We start from the raw sequence: 17,931 nt of genomic DNA, 5'->3' as shown, positions 1-17,931 counted from the left end.
ATTTCATGCTGGTTGTGTTTGCAATCACACAGGAAATCAAAAATATTCGTCTACAGGTCTGTGATGTTGCGCAGGTACACTAGCTTTGAACGGACAGACTCTTGATTTCATTAAAAATTGCAAACTTTGAAGTAATAAATGGCATTTGGGATTTTTGTGGTATCAACCATACAACATAAGGTGTATACACAAACACGTTTTTGGACTGCAGAGTCCTTGTTAAATCATTGACCTGGATGGACAATTTTATTTTATCTCCGCCTATTCTGCCTCTCAGTCGAGCCTCCTTGACAGCATTTGCCTTTAAGCTTCAAACTGCCTTTCGAGCCTTTAAGAAAGCAAAAAGTGAGAGTGCTGGAAATCATACATCATGTTCTTTTTTTTTTTGCCACATGAATGTAAAGTTATAAGCCGGTGTCAAAATACTTATAGGGCGACCGCATGGCACGCCAAGGTAATGACATACTGCTCTGACTGGAAATGCTGCAGCGGGAGTTTTCGAGTTTGGATGAACTCCACTTGACCCTGACACATTTCTTAAGCTTTGTGCTGCAAAAAAATCTTTCTAAGCATTGCTGACAATCAAAATAGCAGCAAGTGTAGTAAAACATCACAGGTCTGTGGATTCATGATTAATTCATGTTGAACACAGCACCTGTGGTAACCCCGTTGACAATTGCAATTTAGTCTGCTCCTTTTTGAAATATTTTGGATGTGTGAGCTGGATATATGCATGGCTTCCTGCATGTGTGTGCGTAGTGCAGCTTTGCGTGAGGTTCCTGCATACTTAATACCCCGCTAGACCCTCGTTAGCTGCAAGTGATATCACATACTTTCCTCATCGTTATGCACTGCCTTTGCCATTATATATAAAAAGTCTCTATCATTATACTGTCTCTGTCACGGCTGTATTGTGTTGGCTGCTTGGATTGCTCCAGGGTAGCCATCGGAGCATAAGAGGTGAGTTTGCAAGGGAGCTAAACATGGTGTGAGAAAGATGAATTGTGAAACAACAGGAGAGCTGTGTACTTTATATGCTTTGACAAGCAAACATTTCAGCCGAAGATTCAGATGCAAAGTTTAGTTTGGCAGTTACATAATACTGAACACCCCCCACAAAAAAACGATTTGTTTGTTTGTGTACAGTTTGACAGGAATCTGTGAATGACATTCCTTGTGTATTCCCCTCACCAGTGTTACAGCAGGGGAAAAAGCTGCGTAATGTAATGCAAAAGCTAGGAGTGTAGCACCCTGTGATGCAATAATTTTCTGAAACTGTATTAACGGCTGAAAATTTCATAAAATTTGCATTTAACCCAATAATACAATAATTTCAGCAATGATGTAATAAAAATCCTGACGGACATTGTGATAATGTTAACTCAGTCATTGTCAGCCATTTTTTGACTGATTTTGCAAGGCCCACATAATATTGTGTTCTATTGCTATAAAAACATGGTACCTACCAGAAGAAAGATTAGAGTATCTTCTTTCTTCAGGAAAAATGTATATTTCTATCTGTTTCTGTTTTGGAGCCATTAGCATTAGAATATAGCTAAGTTTCATCATTCTGTTCAAGAAAGCTTTTTGCAACATGGCCCTGGTTGATCTCTTATGCTCTGCTTCCACCTGCTGGCAGTTTTTGTAATTTTGTAACCATTTCTTCAACCGTTCTTTGCAGTGAGAGGCTGCATCAAAGCCTTCTGTATGCTCTAGCATTAAGAAAAAAAGCCATAATAATTTATAAATACGCCTTTGGGACACTTAAAACATTTAAAATAGAACATATTTATAAGTTTTGGGGAGCAAATGAGTTAAAACCTTATCACATTATTATATCATATGGCCAGATGAGCAATATGATGCAGCAGAGAGTTCTAATCAAGTGGGGGGAGCTTACTTTGAGTAACTCTCTGCAGAGTTGGTTTAACACTAAATAAATCAACTGTCAATTCTGTAGAGTAAATTTGACTTTAGAGAGGGACCAAATAGGCTTTAAACTGAGCTACTGCCCCGGGAACAACAGTTACTTGATATTTGCTGGTTACAGTGTGGCATTATCACTTAAAAGATCAATATAACCCCCCCTTCCCAAAACAAAAAACAAAAAATGACATTTAAATAGATGATGGATTGTTGAATTAATGAGTGTGTTTATCAGACATGCTGTGACAGCCTGCAAAGGAAAAAGAGAAGCACACCCACAATCCAACACACACATACTGAGTGCAAATCAACAGTGATGTGAAGTCACCAGCAGGAGTGAGAAAACATAACCTAAGAAGTTAGACTGTCTTTGTTTATAATGCTAAGTGTCATGCATGCTACTTACATCTTGGTTACTCATATCCCAGTAAGGCCTTTCACCGTATGACATCACTTCCCAGGTGACGATCCCATAGCTCCAAACATCTGAAGCTGATGTGAATTTCCTATAGGCGATTGCTTCTGGGGCTGTCCACCGCACTGGGATTTTACCACCCTGACACATAGAGGGAAGAAAAGTATGGATCTGATGACAAGGTGGGAGAATATGCTAATAACCCCAACAACCCATCTTACATACACTTGTGCTAAGGTTTCAAGCTGACAATGTATGCACTATAAACACAGTAAAACATTTTTTTTTTTCAGTGAGCGAGATGGTAAATGTCTGACAATGATAAAATGCCATTTATTTGTATTATAACTCAAATGGATGGTCACGAGGGTGACGTGACGAAGAAGACTTAACTACAACGTGGACTACTGGACTGAGACGACGATGACCAGGCTTGGGGAGTAAGGGAATACATGTACCGCCGTTATATAATCCGATTGCAATTTTTTTTTTTTTTTACTGTATTCCATTACAGTTAGAGGAAAAAAACATGTAATCAGATTACAGGTACATTTATTAAAAATGGGGATCACTTTGAGGGATTACAATTTCTACGATGAGAGAGAGTGCGAAAGAGGGCGAGAGAGAGAGAGAAGGACAGAGCGAGAAAGAGCGCGTGCGCGCCCGCGCGAGTGGGACCGTTGCTACATGTCGGGGAGGTGGGAACGAATAAACTGACTAGTCGTGTCCTCCACACACGGGCAGTTTGAAAAAGCTTCACGGACGGGAAGAGGAAATGGCGACCGGTATTCACTGGAATTTACTCGGAGCGAAAGTTTGAGATGAGAGTCCAGCGGCATGCTACGCGCTGTAGCTTCTTGCTAGCTAGCACGCTAGCCTACAACCATAATGTGAGTTGCACCTTCCAAACAAATCTTCCTCCCACCAATTCACTATTTAAACATCATGCACAACATATACACGGCTAAACTTGTGACTGGGACAAAAGTTCATTTTGCAGTTGATGTCACACATCGTCATCGTCAGTCATCCTTATCTATCAATCTATCTATCTATCCATCTATCAAACTGTGAGGTGTGGTTGCTTTCAGTGACAGTTCGAAAACAGCATATGGCCTTCAATCAATCAATCAATCAATCAATAGCCTACATGATTTTTAATTACACAAGGATTTTTGCTATTTGTAGGCTGCCCGGGTCCCTATCACCCGTAAATAGCAGGGGCACTGAAGGGAAAAAAAAACATGGTTTGATATGTCCTCATGTAACCTCTTATATAAGGATATGTTGTTGTCCTGAACTGTTGTACAAATCCAGGTGCCCAACAATTTGTAAATAAAGGGCGGGATCAGCCTGGGAACTCTTCCTTGTATATACTACAGCCTTCCCTGCTTCGCAAACATGTTTTCGAGAGTGTCTGGGAGAGGGCTTGGACAGCCCGGTTTCTCACGCTCACAACTTTTTGCTAACGAATAAAAGACAGAGCGGCACACGGTCCGGATGGAGTCAGCTGTGGAACACGTACGATTGCCCAGCCGTTGTTGCAGCTCGCTTCACCCGGACCGTAGGCTCCCCGGTCTAGTGTCAAGGTAAGCGCTGATGATGATCATATTATACTGCTTAACGTTGAAGTGTGTTGATTGCGGGGAATAAAAAGGTACAATAATTCTAGCAAAGCAAGTTGTGATTATTGCGGTTTGCGGGGAATGAAAGGTATAATCATTCTAGCACAGCGCAGGTGTTGATTACTGTTTGCAGGGGATAAAACGTACGATTATCCTAGCACAGTATAAATGTTGATTGCTATATGCGGGGAATAAAAGACAGTTATTCTAGCAAAAGTATATCAAGTCTGTGTATGCATTGTTGCCGCCGACCACTCACGATCCTGCACAAAAATATAAAGGTGAAGTAGTGTTTTTCACAAAACAGGCACATTGTATAGAATACATATTGTGGTGATATTTATTTTTATTTTGTCTTCATGAGCATACTCAATATTGGAGTAATCCAAAAGTAATCCAGTTACATTACTTTAATATTATGGTACATGGATTACATTAGTAACTACATTTTTTAGCAGGTAACTTGTAACTGTAATGGATTACATTTTAAAAGTAACCCTCCCAACCCTGAAGATGACTAACTGAAGACGACTGGACTGAGATAAAGGGTGACTTACTGTGACAAGGCTTGACTGGGGATGAACGCAAAGCTTCCAAAACGTAGCTTCCAAAACGTAGCTTCCAAAACGTAGCTCTGACATAAACACCTGACATAAACAATGATCCCACGCCGACTGGACAAAGACAACAGACTAAATACACAACAACTAATGAGAAACACCATAGGGTGAGGGCACTGATTCGTCAAACACACTGGGGAGGGAAAAGACACACAGGTGGATGTAATCAGACATAACGAGACAGGGGAAACACAAGACAAACACAACAAACCTATCAAAATAAAACAAAACCCCAACCCCTATAAAACTAAAACACGACGCTCGCGTTGTGGTATAGGGCAGTAAAAGATGCGGTATAGTACAACTAAGCCATGTCTGCCATCTAGTGGTGAGTGGTGATATTACAATTTAATACCACTTTCGAACCCTGCATTTTAATTTTTATTTTATATTATAGATATTTTATTATTTTATATTCATATTTTGCGTTTTCCCCTTCAACCACAAACACACACACACACACATGCACACACGCGCGCACGCATCCTCACGATACTATCTTTGTGGAGCCTTCTCATTAACATGATGCATTTCCTAGCCCCTTGCCCTATCCCCAACCATCAGAAATGATTGCCTACCCCCATTCCTTACCCTTACCCTTACCTCAACCATAACCCAACTCAAGCCTAAACTCTAAAACCAAGTCTAGACCCTCAAAAAGAGGTCTAAACTTGTTGGGCCAAGCAAAATGGCCCCACAAGGATAGGTGGGCCCCACAACTCGGTGAAATCCCGAAATATTGGCCCCACCATGTAACAAAAACAAGACCACATACACACATGCACGATTTTCTCCCCGTAATTTATAGAAAACGTACATAGAATATTCTTCTTTATTTTTAAAGAATTATTTGGGTTTGTATAAAAAAAATAAAGAAAAATAATAAGGTTTTAATTTTTTTTGTAGTATTATTATATATTTTTTAAATTAATGAAGGGGCCATTCAGAGCATGCTAATGGGATGCCAGTTGCCTGTCCCTGACATATAGACACTACACTACGCAGTCCATCCATCCATATTCTATGCTTCTTATCCTTACTATGGTCGCGAGTGAGCTGGAGCATGTCACTGCAGATTGTGGGCACAGGGTAGGGTAAGCTCCGGATTGCTCGTCGGTCAATCGCATAGCACATATGAACTTTCACACTAACTGGAACAGTTTAGAGTCTGCAATTAACCTAACTTGCCTGTTTTTGGAATGTGGGAGGAAGCTGGAGTATTTGAAAAAACAAACAAACATGCAAGCATAAGGAGAACATGAAAACTCCAGGAATTATTAGTTTAATCATTATGTGACTGGTTGGATGGCGTGTGTGTATAGTGCTTGGACTACCCTGAAGGAATAAAAGTGCTATACAGGTGAAGCTCTGTTATCATTTAAATCTAGGCCACCTCTAAAATGCTATTTTCACTTTTTCCCAATCATGTTAATGGGAGTTCGTCACAAAATATTCCACTTGTTTTTTGTCACTTAGTCATTATCGGGTGTAAACTCGTTATATAAACTTCAGTGACATTTCAAGGAGGATGGGCACAGAGCACATCATTCAATAATAAATGTTGACGACTTGTGTGAGTGTGTGTGCTCACCAGTGAGCTGGTGTAAGTGGGATCAGAAGTGTCTTCCTCCAGATAACGAGACAAGCCAAAGTCAGACACCTTACACACCAGGTTGCTGTTAACCAGGATGTTCCGAGCAGCCAGGTCTCTGTGAACGTAACTCATCTCTGCCAGGTACCTGCAAAAAACAGGATTTATTATCTGAACGTGTATTATCTCCTGCCAGCTACTTGGACCACTGTAAAGCTGTAAAGGGATTTTGTGTGTTTGCGTTTCCGTGCTATCTCTGCCTGAAATAGGGATGGGATTTGTGAACATGGACACGTTGGGTTTCCTCCCAGCAGGCAGCCCTATGTGCATTTATGTCAATGAACTATCTGACTGAGTATAGAGGATTACAGGGCAGTCTTACGGATGTTTGTGTTTCTGTGATTCCACAGCATGTTGGAGCTGCTTATTTGAGGACAACAAATAACCAGAATGTATCTGTTATCACCACATAAAATAGTATCTAGATGGAATTTCTTTGGTTTACATAAAAATTTAATTTCACATAATTGAATCATTAAAAAAACAACACCAAAAAACAAGAACCTTCTTTCTATATCTTGATGATGAATACATTTCTATAGCAAAAAAGAGTGTGTGTGGGTGTGTGTGTGTGTGTGTGGGGGGGGGGTGTGCGTGTGTGTGTGTGAGTGTGTACCTCATCCCAGATGCGATGCCTCTCAGCATACCAACGAGCTGGATGACTGGGAATTGCCCGTCATTTTGCTGCAAGAGCATAAAGCAAGACAGGGGAATTTTTCTTATTTGTTATCAGACTTTTTCACATAGCAGAAGGTCTGGCAGGTGAAAACATGCCAGTATGACATTTATCATGTCTAACAAGTACATTTAAGCAAAAGTGAACTGGTTGGTGAAAAAATAACAATCAATCACTTCCAATGATATGCAGACTCTAACTAGGTCATCAGTGAATGGACATTGTGATTTTCTAGGACTGTTTTTACGTATTTGTAGAAATAAAGTGTTGCATATTGTTTATATATAGTTTTCTAATTGTTGTGAGAAATTATTAACATGACATGTCCTCTGACAAATAAATCTCATTAATTATCAATAACAAAATCATTACCGTAAAGGTAAATCGAGTAAATTATTATTATTATAAAGTGTTATTTCAGAAGTGTGTATCAAACTGCTACGCCCAATCAGAAGCCAAGTGGTAGCTCTCAGTTTCAAAAAGTTTGTATCGTTATACTGTATTAACCTATCTTTTATGTTTTTGCAATGAGGGTGAACTCATGCGAAAATGGAAATACAAGCTCCTCACAGGAGTAACCTAAGTTGTACAATTTGGAAAATTTGGGGGTTATATTTGATAATAAATTTGCAAGAAAAAAAATCATCCGAGATTGAATCACTATAGACCCTTCTCACTGACGTCACTTTACCCAGAATGCTTAGCTACTACTTACCCTCCTGGAGGGCAAACAATAAATAGAAATACACAGAGAGAGCACTGTTTTTGGTTAGCGTTTTGTTTAAATGGAAATATGACAAATGTAGCAAAAACCATCAGTAGTAAGAAAATAGGTTATTGCGACTCATTGGAACCAGCCGCTCTTGAGGCGCTATCTCCAAAAATCGGTGTTGGTTAGAGGGCAAGATCCCTATTATGGACTTTCACCATCGGCCTGGTCAAAGGAAGCCACTACGTTGCCCCTACCACAACATTTTAAATTATTGAATTGTAAAGAAGAGCGCCTACACTTGTGAGGACTTTGATGCTATCAAGAGCCTGGAGTCGTACAATTACTTTGTGTCTGGATGGGTGAAGGATATCAGCTGCGTTCAACACGGCAATGTTTGTCTCGTGGCAGCAAATGTATGTTCTATTTTTATCTTTTGGTTGACACGAGTTACTGTTGCAAAACGTCATTCATTAAATCGTTTGTATCCGGATAAACTCGTCTTGCTGTACGTCAAAGCCTTTCAAGCTATCTTAGCTTGCTAACTCCTCCCAAAAATTAAATAAATCACGATAAGTTTTATGATTATCATGTGAAAATGTTTGCAAGACATACGAAAAAAAAATTATGATATTAAATCAACGATAATTTTTTAAAATTATGAATAAATGTTGATTGCAAGCTACCATCTTCTTTCACTCAACTCCGTCTTTTCCCTCTGGTTTAAAATCACTGCCGGTAGCTGAAAGAACGATTTTCTATCTCTGTTTGAGCAACCGTAGGCTGGACAGAAGTTTACTATTGCATTTGTCGCAGATTTAGAAAATGTTCCACCTACTTTCTACGTCTCACTAATTCTCGCGTTGACAGCCTGTCCTCCAGCATGGGCGGCACACAAACGTGACGTCACACTAGAAGGGTCTATTGAACCGCGCATGATGTCACACAAGACCTCAGTGTAAGTATTTTACCATCCATTTTCCATTACATTTACAAAATATGAAGAAATTCCAGTTCCAGAACAAACTGTGTTCAATCTAAGAGTTCAAACTAAGACGTTGACAAATGAATAAGATCTGAACGCAGGATCAGACAAATGCAAATTGGAAAAACAATTTGATTTGAGTTGTCACTTTGTTTTGTTTTGCAAAAAAAAATTTTTTGGTGCATTTCGTCACTATTTAGCCAATTTTATGTAAAGAAAGTGAGCTGTTGGCCAGAGACCAGCCAGAAAGTGAGTTGTAGATCATATAAGGTGATTATGCCAAGCAAACAAAATACAATACAGGTTGAAACAAGGGAAGTGCCATTAGAAACAGACATTTGCAACTTGAATGATTTTAAGATGGAACGATTCTATGACATTTTGTGTGTTTTGACAGGTCATTGCGCCAAACACATCAGGCAAAATAGATATTGTACCTCTAACTGTAAATCTATAAGTAACACATTCATGTACCCTGTGTATGAGTATGCATGTTTTTGTGTATGCTTAAAATTGTTGCATTGTTTATTACGTATACAGCACTTTATGCTGCATTACCCATGCATGGAAAGTGCTCTAAAATTAAGATTTTATTGAGTGATTGATTATTTGAGGTTACTGAACAGGAAAAACAGTAACATATGTGACAATACCCGACTGACATATTTATTATTTAACTATATTTTCTGTTTTCTGTTCTCAGAACAAGTTTGTTTACTATCCAAATTGAATACCAAATGTGAATAAATCCTTTATTTGTGTGTCTGCCATTTTTTTCTGCAGTGTGCCAATGCAGGGGTGGGCAAAATCTAGGATTTGCTCCAAAATACAGTGTCTAACCTTTGTTGAGGAGACAACAAAGTGATGGTGACAATATGTTGCATATTTGCACTGAAGTGTGTGGTCTTGTGTGTATGTCTTCCAATTCACTTCGTGCATCATGTTGCAGCTTTGATCTTGTTTTACGCGCGCGCACACACGCACGCGCACACACGCACACACACGCACACAATAATCCAGATCATTGGCAGTATGGTCATATAGTATAACCATTTTGGAGGGAACAAAATATTGTACCGTAAGAAGTGTGTGTACGTGCGCATGCGTGCATGTGAATGTGTCAGTAGCTGAATCCTGAGTCAAAAAGGGTCATACTGTGAGAACTGAGCATCAAACAGTTTCCCTTTCTGTTTTTAGCAGTGCCTCATAAGGGGATCCAATTTATGGCCGGACTGACGGACAGACGGCGTGCTGGCAGGACTGGACAAGAAGAGAAAAGGTAGTGGAAAAAAGAGCAGGAGGTTGTTTCTCTCTTTTGTCTTTTTCTGGAAAAGCTGCTGAGCTCTTCCTTGCCCATCTGTTTCTCAGTGGGAGACGCGGGTGTGCAGTATTTTTTTGTACCTAAGTTTATTAAATTCAAACTTGAAAAAAAAGAAATTGCACATTCTAATTCTACCTCCACAATAAATAAATAAGCACACAAACAAACAAATCCATCCCCAGACATACCACCAAATGCACAAAATGCAAGGATGAAACCTGACATGGCGTTTGTATAGCTTACTCAGGCTAATGAGTTACTCCAGCAGCAGAAAGACAATATTTGTTGATGACTATTATTTTTATTATTATTATTTTTAATTATTGACCTATCTAATGGGCTCTGCACACGAAAGGCGATGTCACTCGCTCTCAATTTATTTCCTATGGAAGCAGGGCGACAAGGCAAAATTCGCCTTGCCCCCTCCCCCTCGGCGACACGCGACATTCATGCATGTGAAAAATCACATGCGTGCACATCTACGTCTCAGTAGGCCCGCGACGCAATACTAGACAGTTGAAACATGTTCAACTTTTATCGCTGTTGCCGGGGGCTTCAACCAATCAGCAAAGGTTTCATTGATGAGCCAATGAACGCAGGGCATGCTACACAGTGGGCTATCCAGCAAAATGGATGAGATAATTTTAGCAGCGTTTATCATTTTGTAAAAAACCCAAAAACAATTTACTTCACGCAATAATTTCCATGACGCCAACAAAAAGCCCGATGCATGAGAGCTTGTTTGTACAGGGTTAATTTGTCTGGTAAGTTTTCTTTACCGTTTTTGTAACAGTTAATAATAATAATAATAATAACAATAACAATAACAATAATAATAATAATAATAATAGGAAACGGATGGATCTTCATACTGAAATTACGTACTGTAGTGAAACTTCTGTGTTTACATTACAATGAAAACATTAAGATTCCCTCCAATTCTAATAGACAATCAAATCTGTTGTAATACAAGAGTGACAAATGTTGCTGACACCGTCGCGGCTGCTTATCGCGTCCCGTGTGTTACGACCTGCAAGGCAACGAGGTACGTATTTCGCTGTCGTTTGTCGCCTCCCGTGTGTCGAGTTTGACATGGGAGGCGACGAGGTACGTAATTTGCTGTCGCCCCCCGTGTGTTGAGCCCATAACGTATAATTTGCTTGCTCTCTTTGATGACACAATGTTAATGGTTGATGTTGTTAAGAGTCTCCTGAAAAGTGATGATTTTGGTGGTACAAGGATTCTGCGCAACGCAAGCGAATTAGGGTGTGTCTCAAAAGTACCAAAAATATTTAAATTATTTTTTTGAAATGGGCAAAGCTGTCATTATGTTTCTTTTTACCAAAAATAATATGCATGGACATGCATATTTTGTGTGCAAAATGGATGCAATTTGTTCCTTTTTTCCGCTAAAAGACTACATAGTTGTTTTAGACAGTGTAAAATGTTTTAGCAGAAATTTCTTTTGGAAAATTAAGGGCATAAATAGTCAAAAACAACAAAAAAGCAGGAAATACAACAGTCTAAATTGAAATTAATACAGCACTTGCACTGACTTTATTTTTTTGTCATATAATCATCTACAATACAATACATGCTATATAATGCATGTATATAATGTTTTTGTGTTCAGGCCAAAGACATGTCTCATATAAAATATTGTTTTGACGCCATCTTGTAGTACACCTCTGCAGAACACTATATGCTCTACATCATGGGTGTCCAAGCTCGGTCCTGGAGGGCCGGTGTCCTGCAGGTTTTGGAGGTTTCCCTGCTTCAACGCACCTGTTTCAATCAACAGGATTGTTATCACGCTTAGTAGAGCTTGCTGATGAGCTTCAGCTGTGTTGGAGGAGAGAAACATCCAAAACCTGCGGGACTACCGGCCCTCGAGGACCGAGTTTGGACACCACTGCTCTACGTTAAAGAAAAAACAAAATAAATGAGCTTAAAGAGATGAGCTTAAAACAAAGAATAACTTAAAGGGGAAGTCAGCCCAAATAAATCTTTACAATATGTTCTATGCAGTCCCTCTAGCCTAAACGCGGTATTCTGATTAATATTGCATTTGTGGAATATGAGTTAAGATGTAAAATCGTCCCATTCACCTGTTTTCTAAAGCTGAGCCGTGATTGGTCGTTACTTGAGCCCTGAGCAACTGTGATGTAATTTACAGTCGAGAGCAAGTGGCGAAATAAACGTTAAAAGACAAAAAATTATATACTTAAAAATAAATCGCCCTCCCCATGCATAAGATGGATAAAAATGGGTGAATTTTGCTGCTGAAGTCATCTTCCACAATCACAATATTAATTACAATGCTGTGTTGTGACTCGTGGGGGTACAAACAACATGTTATCGTTATTAAGAATTGTTTTGGGTTGACTTCCCCCTTTTTACAACTCTCTCCTGCCTTTCTTTTTATACCTGTTAAATAATTTTCCATGGTGTCTTTGAAGGGTTTGTTTCCTGCATTTCCTATCTCCTGCTGCTCTGTGTGTGTGCGTGCATGGTGCAAAGAAAGTGCAATGGTGTAAAATGTTTCATCACCTTCAAATATATTTGAAAAAAAGTCATACTTTTACAAAAAAATGTGTGTGATGCAAAATTATTTATAACTTACCCTGAGAAATGAGTCAAGAGCTCCATTTTCCATGAATTCTGTAATAATCATTGTGGGCCTGCTCTTGGTCACCACGCCCTCCAGCCTAATGATGTTGGGTTGGTCGAATTGGCCCATGATTGAAGCCTCAGACAGAAAGTCCCGCCGCTGCCTCTCAGAGTAGCCAACCTTCAGAGTCTTGATGGCAACAGGAATTTCTCTCTTGCCCACAGGTTTTAGTCGGCCTTTGTACACCTCTCCAAACTCACCTGGAAGAGAATGCGTGACGTGGCTCAAAACACAACCTTTTCCATGGAACGGAATCAACATGCTTGAGGCTCAAATTCACCCACTGCTGAGTTTTGGATTGTGGTTCAACTCAATAAGGTGTGGTAACAGTTTTTTTCCAGCTAAAGTGAATTCTGGTGTGATTTCTCAGGCCTGCCGTTTGAAAGGATGGTGTGGCTCAGGTCAGTTTCTCTTGAATGAGTACATGACGTGCCAAAAACACAGACCCGTGAATCAGATCATGGCTTCACGGTTATCCGGTTTGGTCGATAACGAAAATGCCAAAAGTGAATGTTTAGCAAAGCAGGGCCATGTATAATTTTCTGCATTTGGTCAAGACCAGAGAACCAAATTACCAATCTGACCATTGAAAAACTGTGCAACTAAGATTGATTGGTTTATTTGCATAGGCCATAATGTAAATATTGCACACACAATAAGAAGAGCCTGTCTTGATATGTAGCATTTAAAAAAATAGTACTTTCTCACCTGGGGTTCCTTGCCAATATGAACAAGATTGGAGCTAAGCAATAGTTGGAATTAACATAGGCAAAGTTGGAAAGTTTTGGAATGTTTCTGAAGAACCTGTCACTTTTTAGGAGGGCTGATGTCTACACCCTTAGCAACACCAATACATTATAAGACTATATGACTAGTTTGTAATTTTCAAAGTACTTGTTATAAATCCACAACCACAAAGGTCATACGAACCGTGTATGGCCATCAGCTTATTTAAAACTTTTAAGTGGCAGATTTCCATTTTAAATGAGATGATAATGACAATGATTATATTACTATTGTATTTTACAATTGATTACTTTTTCTAATCTTAAAAACCTTATATAGAGTTCCTAAGGCACAAGTTTATACCAATGGTGTTTCATTCAGCTGAGGTACTGCTCAAGGGTGTCCATTGTCCCCTGCATTATTCGCGATGGCAATAGAACCTTTGGCTGAAAAAATTAGACAGGTAGAAAGTATAACTGGAATTACCATAGGTAAAAATGAAGATAAATTAAGTTTATATGCTGATGATTTGTTGCAATATCAAACTAATTTGGACAACTAAATTCCTAGTGTGCTTAGTACAGAGGTGCCGGAGTCCTGCCGGTTTTGCATGTTGCCCTTCTCCAACACAGCTGATATATGATCAGCTCATCAGCAAGCTTTGCATAAACCTCATAATGATCCTGTTGATTGGAATCAGGTTGTGTTGGAAGTGAGAAACCTCCAAAACCTGCAGGACTCCGGCCCTCGAGGACAGAGATTGCCCACCTCTGGCTTAGTATAATGAATACATTTTTAAAAATAAATGTTAGTAAGACTGAAATTTTGTCTGTTGGTCAAAGCCGGGGAAAACTGGATACATTTAAACAATTTAAGATACAAAGTTGTAAAATAAAATATCTTGGCTGTTATATTAGTACAAATAAATAACAACTGTATAAGAATATTTTTTAACATTGAAGAGTGACTTTAAACATAGTCTTAATAAATATAGTGATTTAAAGTTAAATTGAATTGGTAGAATACATTTGATTAAGATTATGTGGTTTTCGAAGTTTGTTTATCTGTTTCAGTGTATAACGTTAACACCACCAAAATCATTTTTTAAGCAAATAAACTCAATAATTTCTTACTTTATTTGGGCTGGAAAAGAAATAAAAATTATAATTGTAATTATTTAACAATGTCCTAATTAACTTCTTAATTTCAACTTCTGGATGACAATGCTCCAGCTCATTGAGGTGGCATCATCAGGGAACGGCTTTTGGAGACTGGTGTACCTCAAATAGAATGGCCTGTACTTTCTCCAGACCTGAATCCTATTGAAAACCTGTCAGCTGAGTCGCCATGTAGAGGCTGGAAACTCTGCACCCCGGAACCTCAATGACCTGAGGGCTGCCCTTCAACAAGAGTGGGATGCCATGCCTCAGCAGACAATGAGTCAACTTGTCAACAGCATGAGAGGTCGTTACCAAGCTGTAATTGATGACATGACGAGTTATTGAGACGTTGAAATTTTTGGTTGTGGTGTACCCACTATTGTTAACTTTTCTTTCAATTAATTGTTTTAGATGAGTAAATCACCAGTGCATCCTTCTACTTAAGTTTATGCTTTCATGATATGATATCACTGTAGCATGAACTTTTGACATTTTTCATAAATTTCACCTGAAAGTCAAATATCCCTAACTTTTTGTGAGTAGTGTAGGAGATCGGGCTGATAGCAGGCCTTATTTCAAGGTACCAATTCCAGTATCGGCAGCCCTCTTGTGCCTGTTTTATGGATTAGGAACTAGATATTAAAAATTAAAAGAATAGAAATTTGTCATTAAAAATATGCAATTTTAAGGAAAAATGCTATATTGGGATATATAGGTCTTTCTTTAGAATAATCTGTAACTGATTTTTTGGTAGGGGGGGATTTCATGTATCAAAAGTACTAGTTGTATCAGTACTTGGTATTGGTATTGGTGACTCATACTGGTATCAGTCTGAAATAAAGTGGTATTGAACTTCCCTAGTTTTGAATAAATGAATATCATTGCTGCAAGCACACTCATGTGTGAGGAGCAATGAGGATAAGCAGTTCATGAAATGAATGAATAAATGATATCAAGGTTTGATAATGAGTTTCTTAAATGTACCTAATCAAAGCAAATGTACTTAAGGAGGTTGTTCCACATTAAATGATGCACCTTTCTGCTGATAAAATACAGGAAATATTCCAATCTGTTGTGAATGGCATGAAAACACTACATTCCCAGAAAACTGAAGTTTAACTTGATACATGATTTTCCGCATAACCTCAACTAAATACCATTGAAGAATTTTTGATACAGCTCTTGAATTTAACGTCTTTCGACGGTGTATATGTACTTAATGAATATATTTTGTAACAGGTACATCCATCCTCTCTAGTTCTTCTCCTCTTTGTGGTCATGGCTGAGATAGAGCCTATCAAAATGACTTTGGGCGCCCTGGATGAAAACAAACTTTTTTCTTTTTCTTCATTTCTTAAACCATCGTCAACATAATTTCAGCCTTCTACTATTAAGGTTGATGAGAACTGGATATTACTTCAAAATAAGAGCTGACAGTCTAGATATATGGGTGTGTAAATAAAGGATGAGCGATGTGAATTGGATGACAGGCTGTCTCACAGTGATCTCTGCAGCCCATCTCAGCGTTCATTAAAATGTACTGTCACAGCTCTAAATCAATATAATGAGTAATGTATAGAGTACAGAGTGTAAGGAAGGGAAGATGAGGGGAGGACAGGATATATATGCTTTGAAAGATTTGATGAAAAAGAAGAGACACTTATCAGAGGGCAGATGAGGTGAAACAGTTGAAGTCAAGTGGCGGATATGGAAATAGCCAAGTCTATCGTTCTTTAAGTTTACGTGTTAAAATTATAGAAGTGTTTCTAACAGATGAAGTGGTAGTTCTAAGGTAAATGTGAAACTGTTTTGAACAGTAAGAGAGAATATGGAGATGTATTTTTTTAATCTCCTCAGGGTGTGTTCGCCTTTTATCTTCCCTCCACATCCAATTGTTAGCTTTCCCTCCCTTGCTTCTTTTATTTTAGCATTTCTCAAAAGGTAAACAATATTTAATACTTATGAGGGCCTGAAACACACTGAAAGATGAAGAAAGGGAGTTGAGTTGAGTATTGTATATTAGAAAAAAACATACAAAACAAAGAAAGGAAACAATGTCTCTCGTCAAATCACCCAAAGTCATATTTTTTCTTGCTCTCCCTAAGGGTTTTATGTTGCTGTGATATCCGACTGAGGTAAGAAACCTTGCCCCGAGAGAAATAAAACCAGAGACTAAAATGATCGATTGATGTTCAGGGCATTCTCTCAAGTGGTGAAATTCCGAATGTGCTACATGGCTTCTATCAGCCAAAAAGACATTTCCCAGAGTTAATTCTGGCCCAGTAACATCGGGGGATAAACATACTTTATATTTACAGACCGAAAAATGAGTTGGAGTCGACCTAAGACACTAACTTGGTCTGCTTATATCAGCAAAGTTATTCAAAATCAATAAGAAGTATCAGATTAAATTTTGTGTATGAATATCAATATGTAATTATATGCATTTATGATACAAGTAATGCAAGAGACACAATAATTTTCTAAAGTGAAATGATTGATAACCACCTTCCGTGTGGTTGTTGGACAAATATTTGTAAGCAGTGCATGACACCGCTCTGTCATAATTCAAATCAGAAAGTCACAGAGTACAAAGTAATACTCTTGAGACTAATTACTTCAATATCTCTCCTTGTAAATGTGTTATTTAATAGACTTTAAAAAATTCAAAGTGACATTTCGACAGATGCCAATTGATTGTTAATTTCGCAAAGAAAAGGCATAAATATGATAAATTTGTCAACAGTACAACCAACAACATGGAAGATGAGGGTCTGCATGAGAAGGTTCTCTTAATTCTGAGTGGCATACATGCATTACATGTAACATGTAACATGTACCCTAATGGGGCCATATTATGTGAAATTGACTTTGCTTGTAATTGTTTTTCTTAAGTGCCTGTCCACTTGCCAAGTGTGAATAACCATTTAGGGGCGGCATGGGTCAGTTGTAGAATGTTTGTTTCTCAACCCGAAGGTTCTGGGTTCGATTTTGACCATGTCGAAATGTGCTTGGGTTTGGGCAAGATGCTGAACCTCAATTTGCTCCCAGTGGACCTGGCAGCAGCCTCCCATTGGTGTATGAAATGGAAGGTTTGTGCCATTCTGCACGTGAACACCGCCTCCTTTATTTCCCAGCCAATGGAAGTGGCTCCTCTCATTCTCTTTAAATTCAGAGTGCGAGAGGTGTACTGAGTCTATGTAGTAAATTGAAGCCAGCAAAGTATGAATACAAGGAACTGCAGACCTCCATGGGCAAATCATGTCAAGTTGTAATTGAGAAGCACTGGTTCATTGAATTGATTTCTACAATATTCTGTACTCACCATTGAGCCAGCAATATACAGGGTGGGGAAATAAACAGCTCACTTACATGAGACAAACATGGCCCAAACAAACAGGGCCCCCTCGAAACAGGCTAATGTCAGGAAGAATTTGGAAAAATAT

General features: G+C 38.7%; 1 protein-coding gene across 1 annotated transcript in view; it reads right to left on the bottom strand.

Moving 5' to 3' along the window:
* The window catches only part of LOC147165207 (ephrin type-B receptor 1-like), a 298,813-nt gene that overhangs the window by 11,158 nt on the left and 269,724 nt on the right, over positions 1-17,931 (bottom strand). The window contains exons 14-17 of the mRNA XM_086090150.1: positions 12,552-12,799; positions 6,854-6,921; positions 6,178-6,325; positions 2,333-2,482 (exon numbers count right to left, since the gene is read on the bottom strand). Coding sequence (XP_085946276.1) covers positions 2,333-2,482; positions 6,178-6,325; positions 6,854-6,921; positions 12,552-12,799 — 614 coding nt within the window. The remainder of the gene's footprint in view (positions 1-2,332; positions 2,483-6,177; positions 6,326-6,853; positions 6,922-12,551; positions 12,800-17,931) is intronic.

This window comes from Leptonotus elevatus, chromosome 11 (genome assembly GCF_054856555.1).
Source record: "Leptonotus elevatus isolate MCC_2025b chromosome 11, RoL_Lele_1.0, whole genome shotgun sequence".
NCBI classification, from domain to species: domain Eukaryota; kingdom Metazoa; phylum Chordata; class Actinopteri; order Syngnathiformes; family Syngnathidae; genus Leptonotus; species Leptonotus elevatus.
This window is presented reverse-complemented; position numbering and strand designations above follow the sequence as displayed.